This window comes from Esox lucius, chromosome 12, assembly GCF_011004845.1.
Source record: "Esox lucius isolate fEsoLuc1 chromosome 12, fEsoLuc1.pri, whole genome shotgun sequence".
NCBI lineage: Eukaryota > Metazoa > Chordata > Actinopteri > Esociformes > Esocidae > Esox > Esox lucius.
The window spans coordinates 18,897,258-18,919,753 of record NC_047580.1 but is presented as its reverse complement, the minus strand read 5'-3'; the positions used below and the strand labels follow the sequence as shown (position 1 = coordinate 18,919,753).

The window sequence follows — 22,496 nt, the reverse complement described above, 5'->3', positions numbered from 1 at the left end:
GAACACTCCCTTAAAGAGTGTGCTCCTAATCTCAGCTCGTAACCTGTATAAAAGACACATGGGAGCCAGAAATCTTTCTGACTGAGAGGGGATCAAATACTTATTTCAATAATTAAAATAAATAAAAAAATATTTTAAAAATGACATGCATTTCTCTGTATTTTTTGGTTGTTATTCTGTCTCTCATTGTTCAAATAAACCTACCATTAAAATTATAGACTGATCATTTATTTGTCAGTGGTCAAACAAACAAAATCAGCAGGGGATCAAAAATAAAATCCCTCACTGTATGTACATCCACTGAATGTTTGAAGAAAAACTCTAAAACACCTTGCTGATTCATGTGAACGTGACAAATCTAAATAAAATCTAATGTAAACTCTGAACAGCATGTATGGCTAGATTATTTTTTTTCTCTAGGGTATTAGGCTATTGTCATTCTTGTAAAACACAATCTTCAAAAGAGCATTTTTTTGTTACCCTAATTTTATTAGGTAAGTAGACTGAAAATAGATTAGATTGTTCAGCAATGACCTTGAAGCAATTAAGGTTGACTTCCTTTCTCAAGGACAGAACTTTTTTACCTTCACAATAACCTAACCAATAACAAGAGTGTTGTCACTTAACTAATAAACTTTCAAGAATATGCATGCTGAGTAAGCCACACAGTCATATGATCAAGATAAGGAATAAGCTAGTTCTTGTGATCAGCACAAAAACTGTGCATAGAACACAGTTTCACTGAGCATGTGCATAGCACACAGTTAATATGATTATTCAGCAGGTCTACAAAACAACTTGTAGATCAATAACTGTCAAAACATTTACATGCTAAGCAGTCCTTACTGGAGATGTATAGAGGATGCTCTATTTTCAACAAATGATGAGCGGTAATTTTGGAAGGTTGAAAGAAAGTTATGTAAGCAAAACCTGTTTTCTAAGTGCCGTATGTAATGTTTATATCGATCTTTGGTCTGACACATGATGCATTTGATTCAGATTGATGCAACCGTATCTTAAACATTTGATTAGGGGACAAATCAACTTTTCTATCCCTATAAATTACAATGGTTGGTGTATTTGGGCCTATGCAGAATATGCTGATCTGGAGGCTTTTTATTTACAATGATGATAGCATGGCTCCGGTCCGGCCCTGACCTGTAGTTGCGGTGTAACTCCATCACCCTCTCCTCCAGTTCCCTCGTCTGGTTGGGGGCAAAACGGAAGTCACTGACATAGTCAGGCCCATGTTCCTCTGGCTCATAGTCCCCCAGCTCCGCCTGCACTGTGTAGGAGCCAAGCAGGGCGTGGGTCACGAAGGAGCAGGGCAGACGCCCGGAGAGCATGTCGTCCCTCAGTTGTAGACACAGGTAGTACCTGCATGGATCAATGAGTTGTGTTTATAGGCACTAAACCAATGATAATGGACAGAAACAGGGTGAGGACTACCTAGATTGTGCATTAAGAAATTCCTATTTTCTGACGTGATATATAAAACATTAATAAAACAGGTTATTTGTCAAATAGCATCTTTTTCAATTAAATGTACCACATCTTATCAATTGTGCACCTTCCGCATAATAGGAGTAGAATAGAAAATTACCAGTCCATCTCTGGCATGGTGCTACCAACAATATTTTACATTAAATACATGGTTTTAGCAAAAGGGCTGTCTGATCTTGCACCTTAAATATGTTTTTAGTATATTTTTTGTAATTTATTAATGCCCAGTCTACAGTTTTTATGCTCAGCCCACTATTCTTATTTGTTTTTATTCCTTTTGTACAAAGTGCTTCACTGACGGACCAGAACAAATTCCTAGTTTGTTGTGAAACTTGGCAATAAAACTCTTTCTGATTCTGATCCGAGTATGTAGTGACACAATCTTCATGTGAGACAATGCTGTAAATACTGTCACTTCCAAGTCTCCTCTCTTTTAATTCTCTTGTGAGAGAGCCTTCCATAATCTGTTTCTTATTTACAACAAATTATCTAATTGGAGAGGCCGTGATCTACCCCTTAAGCAACTGTCTGGAATATTTTGCAGTCATGTATTCTATAATCTTTTGTATTTCATTGTCAGATAAATGTATTTTTTAACCAGCAGGTTCAAACGCTAGCTTTGAACTGTGTAGCTGTGGTTGCTAACTATCAGTGATGACTTCAAGGTCAGTTGCTGGGTAGGCACTGGATAGATACAAATTACAGTATTAGTGCAGTCTGTAAAAATCCTCCAATACTAGAGTAAAGTGCAAAACTATAGTAGATAAATTACACAAAAGAAAGCAAAACAAGTTGTTTTAAACAACCCAAATTTCCCCAAAAGAAAATAAAATTACCAACCCACAATACCCAAAAGAAAAGAAAATTACCAAAAATTATCCAAAAATACCCAGTGCTTTAAGACAGACCAATCATCTCATATTATAGATTTAAAATGGTACATTGGTACATTGATTTTATGTTAAATATTTGTAAGAAAAATAAAATGTATATATGTTGCTTACATAAGTATTCAACCCCTGTGCTGTGGAAGCACCCAGTGAAAAAAATGATAGAAAATACTGCAAAAGAACATGCTTCAGTCCTGTGCATTGGAGGAAATTAATCCTTCATCAGGGCAATGATCGTGAGCAAAAGGCAAAAGCAAGAAAAGCTCAAGAAAAAAAAAAAAGAATTACCTACAGTGGCCCAGTGAAAGTCCAGATATCAATCCCATTGAGAATCTTTGGCACTATTTTTAAATTGCGATCTACATGCGTTGTCCAATGAACATCAACAACCTGGAACAAATCTGCAAAGATGTATGTGCCAAAATCCCTCCAACACTGTGCAAAGCTGGTAAATACCAAAATACTTCAATCTGTTATCAAAGCAAAGGAGGCTTTATCAAATATGAATATATGGGGGTTGAATACTCATACAAGCAAACATTTTTTATTTTTACTTTCTTAAAGATCTTTTCAAGTTTTTATTGGGAGAACCTCATTTTGTATTGACATTTGACAGTAAAACATATGAATGCAACGGCTGAGATCAAAGACAGCTGACATATACCTGTGGCCCTGGTTCAGACAAAGAAAGTGTTTAAACTGTTAGAGGTTAAACATAAGGGCAGAGCAAGAAGACTTAAGAATTAAATAGCGAGAAATAAAAATGAAAAATAAAATTTGGATCTCTGGGACTGATACTGGAGGAATTAATAATAGTAGTTAAAAATATTTTATACTATTCTATTGTAAAAACTGTTGCTATTGATGATCCAAACACACCTGGTGATGTCTTCGATTAGCTGAGATGGGTCCGGTGGGTAGAATTTGACAGCAAAGCCAAAATGCCATGAGCCAACTGTGGATGAATGACAGTCAAGCGATTAGTACTGTGTGTGTGAGTGTTTGGGTGTGTGTGTGCGTGTGTGTGTGTGTGTGTGTCACACTGACTTCGGATTTGCTTCTTGATCTCCTTTGACGGGTCCAGCCAATTCTGAAAGAGACAATATGTAAAGCCATAAAAAAGTAAATGCCAAAAGTAAAACACATTTAAGAAAAGTAAATGCTATTCCCGTTAGAAATCCAGTCAAGGAATTAACTCTTGTACTGACTTTCAATTCTAAATCTCCTCAAATGGGGTAAAATGCATCCATTGCTATATTAATAAAATACACTTCCTTCCCAAAACATGATAATTAAGGATGTTAAGCAAGTAATACTAAATGTTAAGCCCTCTAGCGTCTACAAGGAAAATAGCAGAATCAATCTGTTAACGACTAGATAGCCTTAGCAAATATCAAGATGAAAACTAACTAGCTTGGCAATCTAGTAAACGTTATACACGTTGTGGTTCAGAATACCCATCTGTATAGCCTATCTATCCCCTGGATATGCCCATTTGAGAAACATTTGGAAAGAAAACTATTTAATTTTATGTGGTGTGGATGTATATTACAGAATAGTGTACAAGCCCTTAAATATTCAGATTAGCTACCAAATTGTAGTCCCATATGGGAAAGTCTACATGTACAGTGAGGTAAGAAATCATTTGATCCCCTGCAGATTTTGTACGTTTGCCCACTGAAAAATAAATGATCAGTCTATCATTTTAATGGTAGGTTTATTTGAACAGTGAGAAACAGAATAAAAACAAAAAAATCCAGAAAAACGCATGTCAACATTTTTATACATTGATTCTGGCTCTCATGTGTCTTTTATACAGGTAACGAGCTGAGATTAGGAGCACACTTTTAAAGGGAGTGCTCCTAATCTCATCTTGTGACCTGTATAGAAGACACCTGTCCACAGAAGCAATCAATCAATCAGATTCCAAACTCTCCACCATGGCCAAGACCAAAGAGCTGTCCAAGGATATCAGGGACAAGATCTTGTCAATGATTTCAAGGCAGCTGAGACCATAGTCACCAAGAAGACAATTGGTAACACATTACGCCACGAAGGACTGAAATCCTGCAGAGCCCGCAAGGTCCTCCTGCTCAAGAAAGCATATGTACAGGCCGTCTGAAGTTTGCCAAGGAACATTTGAATGATCAATAGAAGAACTGGGTGAAAGTGTTGTGGTCAGATGAGACCAAAATGAAGCTCTTTGGCATCAACTCAACTCACCGTGTTTGGAGGAGGAGGAATGCTGCCTATTACCCCAGGAACACCATCCCCACTGTCAAACATGGACGTGGAAACATTATGCTTTGGGGGTGTTTTTCTTCTAAGGGGACAGGACAACTTCACCGCATCAAAGGGATGATGGACGGGGCCATGTACCGTGAAATCTTGGGTGAGAACCTCCTTCCTTCAGCCAGGGCATTGAAAATGGGTCGTGGATGGGTATTCCAGCATGACAATGACCCAAAACACACGGCCAAGGCAACAAAGTGTGGCACAAGAAGAAGTGGTTATTTCAGTCAAAGTTTCTCTTCTATCAGCTTGAATCAGTCGGCCCATTCTCCTCTGACCTCTAGCATCAACAAGGCATTTTCGCCCACAGGACTGCCACATACTGGATGTTTTTCCCTTTTGACACCATTCTTTGTAAACCCTAGAAATGGTTGTGCGTGAAAATCCCAGTAACTGAGCAGATTGTGAAATACTCAGACCGGCCCGTCTGGCACCAACATATATACCCATATATACACACACACATCCTTTAGATCTAGCAATAACCTTTTGTTGGTCAGACTGCAGTTGGAATGCACCGATAAAAAATTATTGCCCAATAACACAATAACGGCCTATGTCAATGCCAATGACTTGTCATTTCGGTAACTATATATCCTGGCATAAATTAAATATAAATGTTGCCTCTGTTGATTCTTCCAATTTCAATAAATCATTTAAAAGTTATCTTTCTATATATTATAACAGAAGACCCACAAAAAAATACATTAAAGTTTCAAAGTTTATTTGTCAAATGCACCGAACAACACAGTGTCATCCTTCAAAAAGAAATTCTCGTAACATGGCATACAACAAGAATTTAATCGTGCAGGATGGTGTTGTGTTGATATTCTTACTATATTCTAACTATTGCGGTAGCAGTTCTTCTGACTTTGCGAAAAGGGTAAATGTATTTAATTCATTAGAGATTACTTATATTAGTGCAGTCAATTAAATAGTACTAATTATTAGTGATGTCAATTAATTAGCACAACATTTTAGTGCTGTCAATTAATTTCATAATAATTGCAATTTTAGGGCTGTCAATACACTTTTTCTTAAAATGGTGCATAATTTTTAGGACATGCTGCATTTTATGTAAGGAAAAGAAACACACATTACTGAATCAGAAACTCTGAAATTCATTGCAATTAAAACTTTTCATGCTTCCAATTTTGAGGCAAACCTACATCCTCTAGACAATGTTCTATACACTTGAAAACATGCTTGCACTCTGTTTCACACACTGACACACACACACACACAAGCAATCTGTGTATAATGTCCCACTGCCTAGCTATATCCATGCAATGTTTGCTACATGCAGTTTTTCAGCTTAGCGCCTCCTTCAAATGACTCCCCTGAAGTGAATATGCATCAGAGATAACAGATTAAAATCTCTGTGTTCCTGAGAATCTACTCAGAGTATTTGAGGTAGTGATGAATCTGTAGCACAAAACGATTTGGTCATGATAGTTGACATTGTAAGAAAGACAGGGAGGACAGTCACAGACACCATGAGATAAAATCTTATCTCACTAAGCAAATGAATGTCACAGGCAAAAAAACACCATCTCGTAGCCTAGATGCCCTGCTTCAATTTGCTGTCACTTTTTTGTAGCGCACATTTGTGCCTTGTCGGTTTTAAACGGTATTGTTTTCACTTCCCACCCCTCTGAAAAAAACCAACTAGCTTCAATAACAGGAAAATGGGTTGTTGATGTAAACATCATCAGGATTCACAAAAGGATGACTGCTGATACAGGTGCCAATAAGTGGCAGTAAGTAGGGCTCTAGTTGCCAGGGAGAATGAAGGTCCTGACCTTGGTGTTGTCTGTGTCATAAAACGTCAGGCCAAAGTAGTCCCTCTCCAGCAGGTTTAGATGATCACACACCATGTCTAACACGGATTGCCCCCGGGCAAATTTCTGTAAAAGAAAAACACACAACAACACATGATTATACAAATGCACACAAATTGTTTGGTGTTGAAAGATAAAAGTGAGTCAAGTAATATTATCATTATGCAGTTGAAATCTCTTCCAGGCTGGAGCATTACTCACACTGACAAAATGTGTCCATTTGTGTGTCCTGAATATCCCAGAAATCAGATAGTAACAGCAAGTTTTTAAATATAGATGCTATTTATTTAACCCCTGAAAAGTTTGTGACACTGCTTTATTGAACAGAGCTGTACGCGTTATGAATGGTAAAATAGATTTGACTTTGCCATGACAGCCTGGAATTCATAAATAGACCTTTCCAGTGTGTGTTACAGATCAGTATGGCAAACCTTATTGAAAAGTGGAGGAGGGAGGTTAATGTGATGCGAAATAGTTATAACCGACAAACAGGCCAAATGATCCATAACTGAACTGGACATAACTAACTAGAATAACAGTAAATAACAAAATGTCTCTGCTGAAGGGCCCCTCATCCACTGATCTAAACTCCACTGATGCGCTAAATACATTCTAGTCAGTATCTGTGGGACAGATGGCCGGTTGCTGAAGGCCACAGCATGGGTAAGACACTGTTCAGGTGGCAGCATTTTTTTGTCATAATTGACCTATACTGCCCATCTGCCCGTTGCCTGTCTGAGAATTCTTGGAACAATTCTAAAGTACAATTAACATAACGGATGTATTAACATAATGTACTACCAGCAACTGTTAATATAATATAATTAAAGGTAATGCTACAGGCAGCATAGAAAAGAAAATGTCACTATAATGGATAATTGATCGCAAGGTACAACAATTAATACAATTTATTGATTGCTGAATCTCATTGATAGGCACAGCTTAAAAGAATGAAACATAATCAGACAGCCTATCTGCTCTGCCGTGTTTGCCTGATATTATAGGCCTGTTGTTGACAAGTCTCTTTAGTCATGATAAATTCATTCTCTTCAAGAACAGATAAAGTGCACCATGATGGATCATCTGCCATTTAGAATTTTTGGAAAACAATAAAAAAAAAATGAACACCTCATAAACCCCAAAGCCCATCGACTTACTTACGCATCTAACTACAGTTGGATCAAGGCTAAGCAATGGATTTCAAAATGGCTTGTAACTTGGTACTAAAAAGTATCATGGTCTGGAACCCAAATAGTGATATTTTCACAATACTGAAAGTGATTAAGTCAATGTTTATGATTGTTTTAAAATATGGTTCAAATATAGGGAAATTAATCCTTACCATCCAGTGTTAGCATGTTTGCTAAAACTAACTGAATGTGTTTACTTGTGAACCATTTGTCTTATTGACCCAGAGTTTTAAAAATGATGTAATCTTTTAAAAGTAAGTGTGATAATTACTTTTTAAATTGGACAGTGAGGGTCAAGCTTTCCAGGCTTAGTCTATAGCCATTCTGTCGTGTGCGTACTGTGTATAGTGATGTTCAACCAATATGTACTGTTCAAAGGATCCAATAACTGGTTACATAGGGTCAGCATTTCCAGTGTCAGAGGGGTCATGTTTTGGAAGCAAGTGTCACACCATCGGACAGAGCTGATGGCAATCTTGCTTGCCTTGTAGTGGGTGAAGTCAGCCTAGATAGAGTGGTCATATTCTGGTATTCCAGCACAGTTTAGAAAGCTTATAGTCCTTTATCTCTTCGAGTATTTCAGACAAACGGAAAGCAGACATATACAGAACCTCTGAGATGTGAGACGTGGCAGGACCTCAACTGAGCCCTTGCCTTTAACAACATTTTGTCAAGTAGATGGCCCCAGGATGGTTGCAAATGTGGACAGTAGCAAAATGTCACTAGGGAAGGAGGGTGAATAGGTTTTTGATGGTGATTGGCTACTTAGGGCCATAAGTCATAGGAAACCCCTTTATCACTGCACTGCAGCTATATGTTTGTCATTATAGTATACCACTCTTGAATAGTTTCATTTAGGTGATATTTTCTCATCTGTCTACAGTATATCGATTTTAGTGTTTATCAAATTTCACGGTGGAGGCATATTAGCTAGGTTTACAATATGGATGTGAGGGGACCTCAGACTGACCTCTGCCTTAGGCCTCAAAATCACAAAGTCCTCTCCTGAACAAGCTACTCTGCTCGCTGGTTGCTGAAGGAAATGGGACTGGATCCAGGCTATATCATTTTCTACACTGATACAGATTTCATTAACACTAGTATAGATGCACACCGCAGGTAATGGCTGGGGAGAAGAGAGTCACTAAAAAGAGATCTGTGAACATCCTATAGGACCACATTCCCAACCAACCCCAACACCACTTGACATTGTTATTTTGACAATTAATTTATTGCTTTGAATGTTTAAAACGATTAGCAAAATCATAATCCAACACGATTCTTTTTGTAATTAAAAACTGACTCCAATTGGTCGGCATTATATTTCATATCACTAACATATTAATTGATTAAAGAAATATAGTAATCACACTATTGAAAATCCACCCTTCTTTATGTTGACAGATATTTTACATTAACTACTAAGCCCTAAGGGATGCAATGGAGACAAAAGAGCCACACCTAGTTTTCACCCATTTAAGGCTTAGAGATGACACTCCGCCTGTTTCAGTGTTTCAGAGACAGCCTTGGCAGATGCTTTCTACACACACACACACACACACACACACACATCTCCAGGGAAAACTGTCTCCTACAGTACAGCTGTTACCATGGAAACAGAAGTAATAGGTCCCCTTTTGTCTGTGCTCTTGTCTTTTGAGTGACAGGGCATATGGCTTTGTTATACTATTTTAAAGACAAGCAGTGGTACAGAAGTCATTTATTTACACAATTATGAATAGCACATCAATTAAATATGAATGAACCATTAAACATAACCTGGTCTTTAATCAATGAAATGCTGTAATACCAGTCCGGCAGATTACAGCAGCCAGGCTGAGTGAAGAGGTGAATAACATAGTGGCTGCAGAGACATTCTGGATGTTCTTACTGAATGATGAAAATGCAACGCACATTTCAAGAGCAACCAAGCTATTGATGAGATTCCGCTGACATCCCTTCTGCATCCACATGTCTGCCACCCTATTACTATGGGTTGATTGCATTAAAATCCATTTGGCGCAATCCTAGAAATCCGTTTTAGAGATTTAGAAACACAATGAAGGGAGACAATATCAAGATATGGGCCAATGGTGAGTTTCAGACAGAGTGAGAGTGGGAGTGTTCAGTCAAGAAGTAAGTAGATTGATCAAGAAAAGATATGCTTGGCTACAGACCGGTGAGAACATCAAAAACATGCCTTTTCAAGTTTGGGAAAAATATGCTTCTCATTTGTAAAACACTAATTAATTCAAGGATTCTTGAATAGTCCAAATCCATTTCATAAATATCTAGCTAAGCATTTTTTTTTTACACAGTGTCCAGGCACATGATCTGGAACTTGAATGTCTGCATATACACTATATGGCCAAAAGTATATAAACACCTGAGCATCACACCTTAAGGCTTTCCAATGCTTTTGTGCTCTAATAATTTAAGCATATTTTAGTTTTTTGATCCTATTAACTTTCTTTTGAAACACCCTTTCTTTGCAGATGGCTACACCACAGTTACAGTAAAGTTTTACTTAATTCATACATTATTATAGGAAAGAAACCTGACAAAGATTGTAAACAGAAACATTTACCTGATTTGGGGAGCTTTTTAGGTAATTATTTTTCTCTCGAACATTTCAATTCTCAAGAAATGCTTTCTACAAAATATAATTTTAAAATGTTTTCTAGTTTTTAATTAAACATGTTAAATTGCATGCGAAGAAAGTTTTGTGCTACTTAAATTTTGACAGTAAATTTTTTTACTGGAAATGTGTATCAGCCCCAAATATTGGTCAGTGGTCTCCTTGATCACTGATAATCGGTCACGGCATTGGCGCCAAAAAATTTTAATATCAGTCAACCCCTAGTAGGCACTATGCATTCCGGTAGGTTGCATCCTCCTGGCATCCACCACATCCGGATTTGTTACAGATTTAGACAGTAGCCAGTAGGCCATTGTCAGTATTTAAAAATATGTTTCCCAAACAATTTGACTTTTTTAATGACAGTGCACATGTAAAAATCAGCTTGGGCGGCTCGATTTACAGATAAGATTTTATAGACAAAATTGTTGTACCTAGTAGAGAAACATCCACTAGATGAGCTATAGAGTGAGTGCGAGAGAACCTTCAACCCAGTAGTGATATAGAGGACCAAAGGGGTAAAAATGAAATAATTAAATATAAAAATAATTAATTAAAGAAACATTATTTTAAGCACATTATTATGAAAGTGTGCCCCTTTTAAAATAATGGTATAATTTTTCATAATAATACATTGTATTTTTTAATCTTTTTTTTCATCATGATGTGTATTTCATAATGTCACTGTGTATTTCATAATTTTATGGCATATTTCAACATTAAATGCCGTATTTCATTGTGTATTTCATGATAACAAGGGATATGTCAATCCAGCGACACTAGCTTCACCAACAGTTGCTCGCTTGTGGGAATTAAAACAGAATTTTGGTGCATTAGCTGCTCTTGATGTGCTAGCAAGCAAATGTATAAACATTGTTGTCAACCTGGCAACACCTGTTCAAAACTGTGTCGAGAAAGTCAGGTTTATTTCAATGGGTGATCAATATATAACCACGAATAGTGACATTCCAATTACCCAACGTGAATGCCCCTGGGATACATAACGATATTTGACAGCATGGTGGGAGTCTGTGTCTTCGCTCCTGCTTGCGTTAGCACTATACGTCAGTGTAGCGAATAGCAAGTGAACAGTGATAACCTGCATTTTCATTTGTTTTAGCATTTCTATTGCCAAATACTAGGATATGTACCTAAAAATAGTGATTTTGCCATAAACTTCTTTATACAAACTTGATAGATTGCTATAACTCAATACAACTGCTAACGCTGCAAAATCCTGTTGAATGCCCACAAACGAGCAACTGTTGATGAAGCTAGTGTTGCTGGACACTAGTTATATATATTGAGGTTTTTTGATCTGCGCAGGGTGGCATTTCTTCTGCGCCGCAGACCTGGAGGATCTTAGAAAGAAATTGGTCTGAACTAATGATTAACACAAATCAAAGATCAGCTGAGGCTGATGGCTACACCTAATTTGCATATCAAGCCATGTTAGCAAAGCATCTAGACTCTGCATGCAGAGGTGCTTCCTTGTTAATGTTGTCTGTGAGCTAACACTACCCCTACTTTAGGGTTGGATGATGTTCCAAGACAATCGGCTACCAATAATGTCAACGTTTTTCCCTCTCCTCTCTAATGTTGAAAGATCGTGGTTCATTGTAGCAACAACATGCTATTGTATGGCTCATAAAAATAACTCCTATCTCAGAAAGTTGTTGTTTGCGAATGGCCTAAATCCCATAGTGTGCCAGAAAAAAGTAAGTTGCTCTGGATAACAGTGTCTGCAAAGAATTATACAAATATAGATACCAATTTTTGTCTGACATAAGTGATCAATACCAAAGCATTTTTGGGTTGTACATTGAAATCACATGCATCATTGTGTTTTGGAAACACTGCTGAGTCTAAATAAAGTACATTAATCAAAAAATAGACGAAGGTGACTAGATCTGGCTGTAAAGTTCACATGAAGTCAAAAGACATCGGTAAAGGCTGGTCCCGCCCTGTGCCGTGCCGGTCGTTCCATTTCTATGTTCTGTTCCAGTTTTTCTGTTTCTGTGTTCAGTTTAGCCTCCTTAGTGTATTGCTTTCATCTGTGCCTTGTTAACCCCTTGTTAAGTCCCTATTTGAGTTCCACCTGCCCTAGTGGTTTTTGTCAATCACTGTTTAATGTCACCATTGCTGTGTGGTTCCACGTCAGACTTTTGATTAAAGAGACGTTTATGTACATGCCTCAGCGCTTGTGTCCTGCCTCTTATAACCATGACAACGTTACTACACCGAGTATTTGTGTCATGTATATGTTAGCAAACATATTGCAACAAGTCATACAGAACGAATCAAACATATCAATCATGTTCTATATCTTGTGTACCAGCTACAGTGGAACCACAGAGTGAATAAGCATTGAGCAGCAGCTCATGGGGAAAGCAATAACAGAACACGCATTATGTACAGAAATGTCTGTATCTTAATAAATGGCAAATCCTGTTTCAGAAAATAAAAACACTCTTAAAAAAAAGAAAGTTGGCTAAAGAACTACAATGATCTAATTCCTATGTAAATACCTCTACTGCAGTTTCATACTCTGAGCCATCCAGGAGGGTGATTTTGACAGGAATGGTTTTGGGGCGTTTGGAGGATTTCTGGGGAGATTTTGATGCCTTGCTGGGGGTCTTCTCAGGGCTGTCGATATCCCCGTGATGGTCCTCTGATGTCCTACTGTCATGATCCTTAAGAGATTTGATAATTGATACAGTTTAAAATAAGATTTCATAAACCAAAATGAGATGTTATGTCTCAGATCACTGGTACTAATTACAAATTATGGTGAAGATGAGAATGCATTTCCCAAACATAGGGATTACGTGAGTAATCCATAGTAGCAGCTAAATGGGAATGTATGACATCACATAAAAAATACAGTATCTCACAAAAGTGAGTACACCCCTCACATTTTTGTAACTATTTGATTTTATCTTTTCATGTGACAACACTGAAGAAATGACACTTTGCTACAATGTAAAGTAACGAGTGTACAGCTTGTATAACAGTGTAATTGTAACAGTGTAAATAACACAACACACAGCCATTAATGCCTAAACCGCTGGCAACAAAAGTGAGTACAAGTGAAAATGTCCAAATTGGGCACAGAATGTCAATCATTTTCCAGCACTGCCTTAACCCTCTTGTGCATGGAGTTCACCAGAGCTTCACAGGTTGCCACTGGAGTCCTCTTCCACTCCTCCATGACGAACATCACAGAGCTGGTGGATATTAGAGACCTTGCGCTCCTCCACCTTCCGTTTGAGGATGCCCAACAGATGCTCAATAGGGTTTACGTCTGGAGACATGCTTGGCCAGTCTATCACCTTTACCCTCAGCTTCTTTAGCAAGGCAGTGGTTGTCTAGGAGGTGTTTTTGGGGTCGTTATCATGTTGAAATACTGGCCTGCAGCCCAATCTCCAAAGGGAGGGGATCCTGCTCTGCATCAGTATGTCACAGTACATGTTGGCATTCATGGTTCCCTCAATGAACTGTGGCTCCCCAGTGCTATCAGCATTCGTGCAGCTCCAGACCATGACACTCCCACCACCATGCCTGACTGCAGGCAAGACACACTTGTCTTTGTACTCCTCACCTGGTTGCCGCCACACACACTTGACACCATCTGAACCAAATAAGTTTATCTTGGTCTCATCAGACCACAGGACATGGCTCCAGTAAGCCATGTCCTTAGTCTGCTTTTCTTCAGCAAACTGTTTGTGGGCTTTCTTGTGCATCATCTTTAGAAGAGGCTTCCTTCTGAGACGACAGCCATGCAGACTAATTTGATGCAGTGTGCGGCGTATGGTCTGAGCACTGACAGGCTGAACCCCCACCCCTTCAACCTCTGCAGCAATGCTGGCAGCACTCATATGTCTATTTCCCAAAGACAACCTCTGGATATGACGCTGAGCATGTGCACTCAACTTGGCGAGGCCTGTTCTGAGTGGAACCTGTCCTGTTAAACCGCTGTATGGTCTTGGCTCAGTTTCAGGGTCTTGGTAATCTTCTTATAGCCTAGGCCATCTTTATGTAGAGCAATAACAATTTTTTCAGATCCTTTGAGAGTTATTTGCCATGAGGTGGTATAGACATTAATGGCTGTGTGTCGAGTTATTTCGAGGGGACAGAAAATGTACACTGTTATGCAAGCTGTACACTCATTACTTTACATACAAGTGTCATTTCTTCAGTGTTGTCACATGAAAAGGTATACTAAAATATTTACAGAAATGTGAGGGGTGTACTCACTTTTGTGAGATACTGGACGTGAAAGTGCATGTAGTACACAGAAAAGGCAACAAAAAGAAACATGAATGTAGACAGCATCATCAAACATTTGCTCCCTTATATGATATATTGTGTTTTGTATGTTAAAAACTAATCCATTTGATGAGAAGTAAAACAAATAAAAATTACAAGGAGCTCTCCCACCTGATTGATCCTTCCAACATCGCCCTCCATGGAACTCTTTATCTCAATAGGCAATCCTTTTTCTGTTGGCATGTTTATGGAATGCAAATTCTGAAACAATAAGCAAAAATAGCATATAATATAAAGTGAAATAATTCAGTTGCAATTTCTGGCACCCAAACTAACATCCAACAACATCTAATTTCCTTTTGAAATCACGGCTATTATGTTTGCTTCAATGTCATGTGAAAAAGTAAGTAAACCACCCTCAAAAGTTTTACATATTCAGACATACGGGTATGTAATATTCACTACTGACAAATAAAGACAATTTAAAAGATGACACTGAAAGATTAAACTTTGCAATCATTTAGTCATAAAAAACTAATAGAAATGCATGTTCATAGTGCCGAAGAAAAATACAGCTCCGGAAAAGATTAAGAGACCATCGAACCGTTTTCTTTCCTTTCCAAAACATTCAAAAATGAACTTTTTTAGTGAGGAACAGAACAATGTTCAATTTGCAGTGGTCTCTTAATTTTAACCCTTCTGTTCCTCACTCAAAATCTTCCTTTTCAACTTTTTTGGAAAGGAAAGAAAAAGGTGCAGTGGTCCCTTAAATTTTTCCGGAGCTGTATACACCCCGTCAATAGCTGGTGTTGCCCCCTTTGGCTAAAACAACTTCACATAGCTGTTTATTATAACTGCGTATCAATCTTTTATCTTGACTGGGAGGAATTTTTGCCCACTGTTCTTTACAATATTGCTTCAACTGTGTCATATCCAAAGGCTTTCTTGCATGCACAGCCTGCTTCCATTCACCCCACAGCATTTTTAGAGGATTTGGATGCGGACTTTGACAATTCCAAACACTCAATTTCTTAAATTTTTTTATTTAGAAAATTACTTTCTAAGAGGTGTACTGTACTTACTATTTCACATGAATGTACGGGCTATTTACATCTAAAGCATTAACTCTCATTGAAAAAGCAGAGCCTGTCACAGGAGCACTGTGCATGAAAAGGGTTTGTTTTAGGGGGCTCACCCTAGCGGGAAATAGAAAGATACATTTGTGAGAATAATTCCCGGCCCGCAAGTACAGTTACACATATCTGATATGCTATTTAGCAACAAGGATAAGAAAGAATTTCTCTGAGATATCTGCCACATGCTGTTGCTCTATTATCTAAGGGAGCATATACTGTAATTGCAGTAATTGTAATTACACAATTAATTGTGCCACTCCAAATTTCTGCTTAAGCTGTTGTCTACCAATTAAGAGCTGTGGGCCAGAAATCGAAAGGTTGCTTTAATGAATCACTCAGCCCTATAGTGGCGTAGTTATCCCGGAATTTGGCCATGGTAAAGAGTTTGTTATGGCTTACCCATGGTTGTAAACCACACTCTCCAAGGGTGTCTCAGGGAGAAAGAATTATGCCAAAAATTTTATTCACAGGTACATAATGTATAACAATCCTTCTTCATGTGTGAAATACAAGTGTCCACCTATATTAACTACTCATACCCCAGTGATGTTATTGCAGTTGGTTCCACAACAGTTTTTGTTATATTATAACAGTGTTTCCCAAATAGTGGGTTGTTTTTTATTATTCAAAACGGTGTATCGCACCTCCATATCTCATATCTGGAAAAGTTTGTATATCAAAGTGGTTTGAATGGTACATGCTTTGCTAAGAAATCTATTATACTTTAGATTTCAAGAAGCATCCCCCACATGCCCGATGACAGCGTGGTAAGTCCTGTGTTTGCCGATTCTTTAAATGTAATTTACACTTCATTCATATTTTAGTATAAGACTGTAACAGGAGATTTGCTTTAGAAAACCCATCACTCTGCTTTACAGGTCATATTTTCTCTGTGTGAAGTTCAGTTGAACTTATGACTGTTCTTGAAAATAGCGTATGGTTCACCACAAACACGTCATAATATTCAAAATATTCTGATGTGGTTTTAATTGGTAATTTAATGGTCATTCTCCTGCAAATTCTCCCTTCCAATTAATGATGCAGATAAAGATCAGTTTCACACACCTGCCACTGTATGAATAGGCAAACCCAGCATCATTTTCTTAAGCACTGTGACTTCTGGTCCGAAATAATTAATATTTAGCAGATGGATGCAAACAATGTTTCCCGGAAAAATATACCATCCCAACACCCCAATGTATACCACCATTCAAAGGTTTGGGGTCATGTTGTGGTTTTCAAAAGAAAATAAAATTGTTGTTAATTTAAGTAAAACATCAAATTGATGAGAACTACAATGTTAATGCTGTAAAATAAGTGGAAACAGCAGATTTCTGTATGGAATATATACGTCGGTGTACAGAGGCCCATTATCAGTAACCATCAGTCCTGTGTTCCAACGGCACGTTGTGTTTGCTAATCCAGGTTTATCATTTAAAAAGGTTAATTAATCATTAGAAAACTATTTTGCAATTATGGTAGCACTGCCGATTAAAGAAGCAACTTAATTAAATAGTGCCCGCAAAACACCAGTCTCAACATCAACAGTGAAGAGGCGACTCCGGGATGCTGGCCTTCTAGGCAAAGTTTAAAAAATAAATATCTCAGACTGGACAATAAAAAAGAAAATATTAAGTTGGGCAAAAGAACACAGACACTGGACAGAGGAAGATTGGAGAAAAGTGTCATGGTCATACGAATCTAAGCTTGAGGTGTACGGATCACAAAGAGGCACATTCATGAGATGCAGAACAAATCAAAAGATGCTGGAGGAGTGCTTGACGCCATCTGTCAAGCATGGTGGAGGCAATGTGATGGTCTGGGGGTGCTTTGGTGGTGGTATAGATTTGTACAGGGTAAAAGGGATCTTGAAGAAGGAAGGCAATCACTTTATTTTGAAACACCACACCATATCCTGTGGACGGCGTTTGATTGGAGTCAATTTCCTCCTACAACAGGACAATGACCCAAAGCACAGCTCCAAACTATGCAAGAACTATTTAGGGAAAAAGCTGTATTCTGTCTATAATGGAGTGGCCAGCACAATCACCGGATCTCAACCCTATTGAGCTGTTATGGGAGAAGTTTGACTGTATGGTACATAAAAATGGCCATCAAGCCAATCTAACTTGTGGGAGGTGCTTCAGGAAGCAATGGGGTGAAATCTTTTCAGATTACCTCAGAAAATTGACAACTAGAAAGTCAAAGGTCTGCAAGGCTGTAATTGCTGCATTTGAAGGACACAATTTTTATCTAACCTTGTCAATTACAATATTTCCTATTAATTTTGCTATATTTCCAATTCAAAATCATTTCATGTATGTTTTCATGGAAAAATAGGACATTTCTAAGTGACCCCAAACTTTTGAATGGTAGCGTACATATACACAGCAGGTGGACAAAAATCTCCCACTTTACAACCACCAAAGTACCCCCAGACCACAACATTGCCTCAACCATGCTTGACAGATTGCACTCATCCAGCATCTTTTCAGTTGGTCTGCCTCTCACAAATGTTATTCTTTGTGTTAAATGTCTTATCACAAATGTCGGATCTGCCCTGATGACAGTTCCTACCTCAGAGGCTGGAGAATTTCTAGTCCCTCAAATTGGCTAGTGGCTGCTGCAACTACAGCTCCTGTTGCTGCTACTGCTACGATTACAATTGCTATTATAGCGACAATGTTGAGATATACAGTTGTGCTCATAAGTTTGCATACTCTGGCAGAAATTGTGAAATTTTGGCATTGATTTTGAAAATATGACTGGTCATGCAAAAAACTGCCTTTTATTTAAGGATAGTGATCATATGAAGCCATTTATAATCACATAGTTGTTTGGCTCCTTTTTAAATCATAATGATAACAGAAACACCCAAATGGTCCTGATCAAAAGTTTGCATACCCTTTAATGTTTGACCTTGTTACGCACACACAAGGTGACACACACAAGTTAAAATGACAATTAAAAGTGCATTTCCCACACCTGTGGCTTTTTAAATTGCAATTGGTGTCTGTGTATAAATAGTCAATGAGTTTGTTAGCTCTCACGTGGATGCACTGAGCAGGCTAGATACTGAGCCATGGGGAGCAGAAAATAACTGTCAAAAGACCTGTGTGACAAGGTAATGGAACTTTATAAAGATGGAAAAGGATTTAAAAAGATATCCAAAGCCTTGCAAATGCCAGTCAGTACTGTTCAATCACTGAAGTGGAATATTTGGGGATCTCTTGATACCAAGCCAAGGTCAGTCTCCTGACCTTAATATAATCGAGCCACTCTGGGGAGATCTCCAATCTCATTGATGCTAAAGTGGCAATACACAGTATTAAGAACTAAGGGTAAGCAGACTTTTGAACAAGGGTCAGTTCATTTTCTTCTTTGTTGCCATGTTTTGTTTTATGATTGTGCCATTCTGTTATGAACTACAGTTGAATGTGAATACCATAAGAAATAAAAGACGTGTTTTGCCTGCTCACTCATGTTTTCTTTACAAATGCTACATACAGCTCGGGAAACAATTAAGAGACCACCTTGTTCTTTCCTTTCCAAAGCAGTTGAAAAGGAAGGTTTTGAGTGAGGAACAGAAGGGTTAAAATTAAGAGACCACTGAAAATTTAACGCTTCTGTTCCTCACTCAAAACCTTCCTTTTCAACTTTTTTGGAAAGTTAAGAAAAAGGTCAGTGGTCTCTTAATTGTTTCCCGAGCTGTATATTACCAATTCTCCAAGGGTATGCAAACTGTTGAGCACAACAGAGAATGCACCTTAAATTGTACATTATAGAACCCAACCAACTTACAGTACAAACAATGTTGGTCAGTGTGGAGTTGCCTCACAAAACCATACCTTGTTAGTATGCTGGTCCAAACACTATTGAAGCTCCAAAACTTTTATACTAATAGGGTTTATGGCCAGTCCATCAATATATGCTGAGTGGAGGTTGGCTCGAGCTGCCCACTGTAGTAGGGCTGGGTGTTGCAAATTAGAGAGTGCCAAATGTATGGCTCATTTGGCATTCCAGCAATGTCACCCAGGGGAGTAAGAAACAATGAACAAGCATTACAGGTATGTTCTAAAGACACAATTCTGTTTGCAGAGATGCTGCATAAACCAGTATGCACATATTACAGTAAGTTACTTTAAATAAAAGGGCATGCTGAATGGCATAGTATTATATTAAATATTAATGGAGCAGTGAGATGTCCTTTCTAAGGGGAGAAATGCATAGACATGCTGCAGGCCTTTGGTACTGAGCACTGTTGGGCACAGACCCATAGCACAACTGATACTGTTAGAGTGCTACAATTCATGTCACAAAACTGTGGACGATTAATCATGTCACTGCTTGGCCTATGAGGATATGCTGAATAAAGAAAAAAATACACTCACAAACATGTTCTTTTACAGTAATATCCATTAAATTGCCAGCACCGGTCACAATAAATTGATGCTTTTCTTTGACAAAAGTGTTTCATCAGCATTTTGATAATAATAGACATCATATCTGTAGAGGACTTCAGATTTTGATAATGCTCTACAATTGCTGTTTAAATTAATTCAGACAACAATATACATACATTTTCCATTGTTTCCCACCAGAGCTTCAAAACAAATAATAAAACGAAAGGAAAAACATAATATAGATTAAATTAAATGCAGAATTTCCTTTAAAACAAAGTTTGTAGTCTATTTATGGAAGTGCCCATAAAGCTATTATTATATTTGAAAGATTAAGAGTGAATTGAAAACGAACATTACTGAGCATAAAAGCAACAGTAGAATTTGTAAACGAGAAGTCCATGTTAGCCAGACACTTAAATTCCACTGGACATGATGTGTGCCAACTAAGGTTTCAGGATTTAGAGGTTGTATAGCCACTCAAAAGAGGAGTGTATAAAGAAAACTTACAAAGAGAAGCATATTATATCCATGCTTTGGAAAGAGAAAGACCTATAAATCTGAATGAAGAACTACAGTACAGCTTCCTGTAAACAGCAGGTGCATAATCACTGGAATATTATTGTTATTACACTGAATGTATTATTATTTTCTTATTTTTTCTTTCAGTTTATAATTAATTTTGAAGCTCTGATGGAAAAACGTGGAATAATTGTCAAAAATTATCAAAATGTAAAACAATTTATGAATATGAGTGGATGTTTATTATATTCCAACTGCTGACGAAGGCTGTTACCAAAATGAATCGGTTTGTTTTAACTGTTGCTGCCAAATTAATGGATCAATGTTTTTTTTCCTTTATTCGTGTATATATATTTTTAACTGGACACCCGAAAATAATATTTTTACTACAAACATATGAGTTGGGTACTGATTTTTTTAAGTGACAATATGCCAAATGTCCAAACGCACAAAGCGATTGCAGCAACATTGCAGGGGTCAACACAGAACAGCATTCTCCAATTGGGGAATGTTGTAGTGTGAAACTGGTATTGGTTTGTTACAGTGAAATACATTTATGATCCTCTCATCCAGTAGAATTTGCCAGTACAGCGCCACATTAGAAATGTAAATTTCATCCTTCCTCCTTTTGAGAAATGTGACGTTCATTGAGCTAAGCTGATAGTAAAGGTGAGAGCACCCATTTATGCCAGAATACTGAAGAACGAAAAGACAGGAAGGCAGGACACTTTCCAACATTTGCAGTGGAAAAAACAAGTCTCTGATACATTGCTGATTATGCAGGTTTTCCCACTTACAAAGCATTTAGAAGTCTGTAATTCTGTAATCATAGGTACTCTTCAACTGTGAGTGACGGAATCTAAAATAAAAATCCAGAAAAATCACATTGAATGATTTTTAAGGTATTCATTAGCATTGTATTGCATGACATAAAATGCAAAAGATTTTCTATTGGGTTCAGGTCTGGAGACTGGCTAGGCCACTCCAGGACCTTGAGATGCTTCTTACGGAGCCACTCCTCAGTTGCCCTGGCTGTGTGTTTCGGGTCGTTGTCATGCTGGAAGACCCAGCCACGACCCATCTTCAATGCTCTTACTGAGGGAAGGAGGTTGTTGGCCAAGATATTGCGATACATGATTTACCTTTAAACTGATATTTCTTCCAAAAATCATATTTCGGTGACAGTCCCCTTACTCCCAGTTGGTCTTTCAGGCACATAGTGTAATTTTTTAAAACAATCCATTATTCAGCTCTGTCTCAGTCAGTAATTAGTGTTATTAGCATCGTACAAATTCATGAATGGAAACCGTACATATCCCTATAGCAAAGCTGCATTGCAAGCGGAAGACTACTCTAAAACACTCCACACTAAGTGGTGTTGTTTACCTCAAGAAACATGACAATGTTGTATTCCTCAAAATAAAGGACAATATAATTCTCATTTCAAATAAACTGGTCAGTTTTGTTTACCGGTCAGTTTTGTTCACAATTGTAACAATCCATGTGTTCATTCGGAAAGGGTAAGTATATACACAGTAAACGAAAGTTAGAATTTGCTAGCTAGAAAGCAAGTTACCTATTTCATCTTTGACATTCACCTCGGACAGTCACCTTGGCAACAGTGCACACGTTAATCCCAACCCTTGCCCAGAATATCCGGAGGCAATGTGTAATGTATTATAACATACCAGTCAGAGGTATTACTTACAATCTGTCTTGTCTGCACGGGTTGAACTGGGTAACTTGGAATTGCAGTGAACATGGGTCACGATCCTCTGCACCTCTATGACATCACTGCCAAAGAACAGAATCTGT

General features: G+C 37.9%; 1 protein-coding gene across 4 annotated transcripts in view; it reads right to left on the bottom strand.

Annotated features, from left to right (window-relative positions):
- Positions 1 to 22,496, bottom strand: part of si:dkey-178k16.1 (protein 4.1) — a 54,229-nt gene that overhangs the window by 26,333 nt on the left and 5,400 nt on the right. For all 4 annotated transcript variants that reach the window (XM_020051413.2, XM_010891798.3, XM_010891799.3 and 1 more), the window contains exons 2-7: positions 14,795 to 14,884; positions 12,883 to 13,047; positions 6,488 to 6,592; positions 3,441 to 3,483; positions 3,273 to 3,348; positions 1,159 to 1,377 (exon numbers count right to left, since the gene is read on the bottom strand). In XM_020051413.2, the coding sequence (XP_019906972.2) occupies positions 1,159 to 1,377; positions 3,273 to 3,348; positions 3,441 to 3,483; positions 6,488 to 6,592; positions 12,883 to 13,047; positions 14,795 to 14,866 (680 nt within the window). In that variant the 5' untranslated portion in view covers positions 14,867 to 14,884. The remainder of the gene's footprint in view (positions 1 to 1,158; positions 1,378 to 3,272; positions 3,349 to 3,440; positions 3,484 to 6,487; positions 6,593 to 12,882; positions 13,048 to 14,794; positions 14,885 to 22,496) is intronic.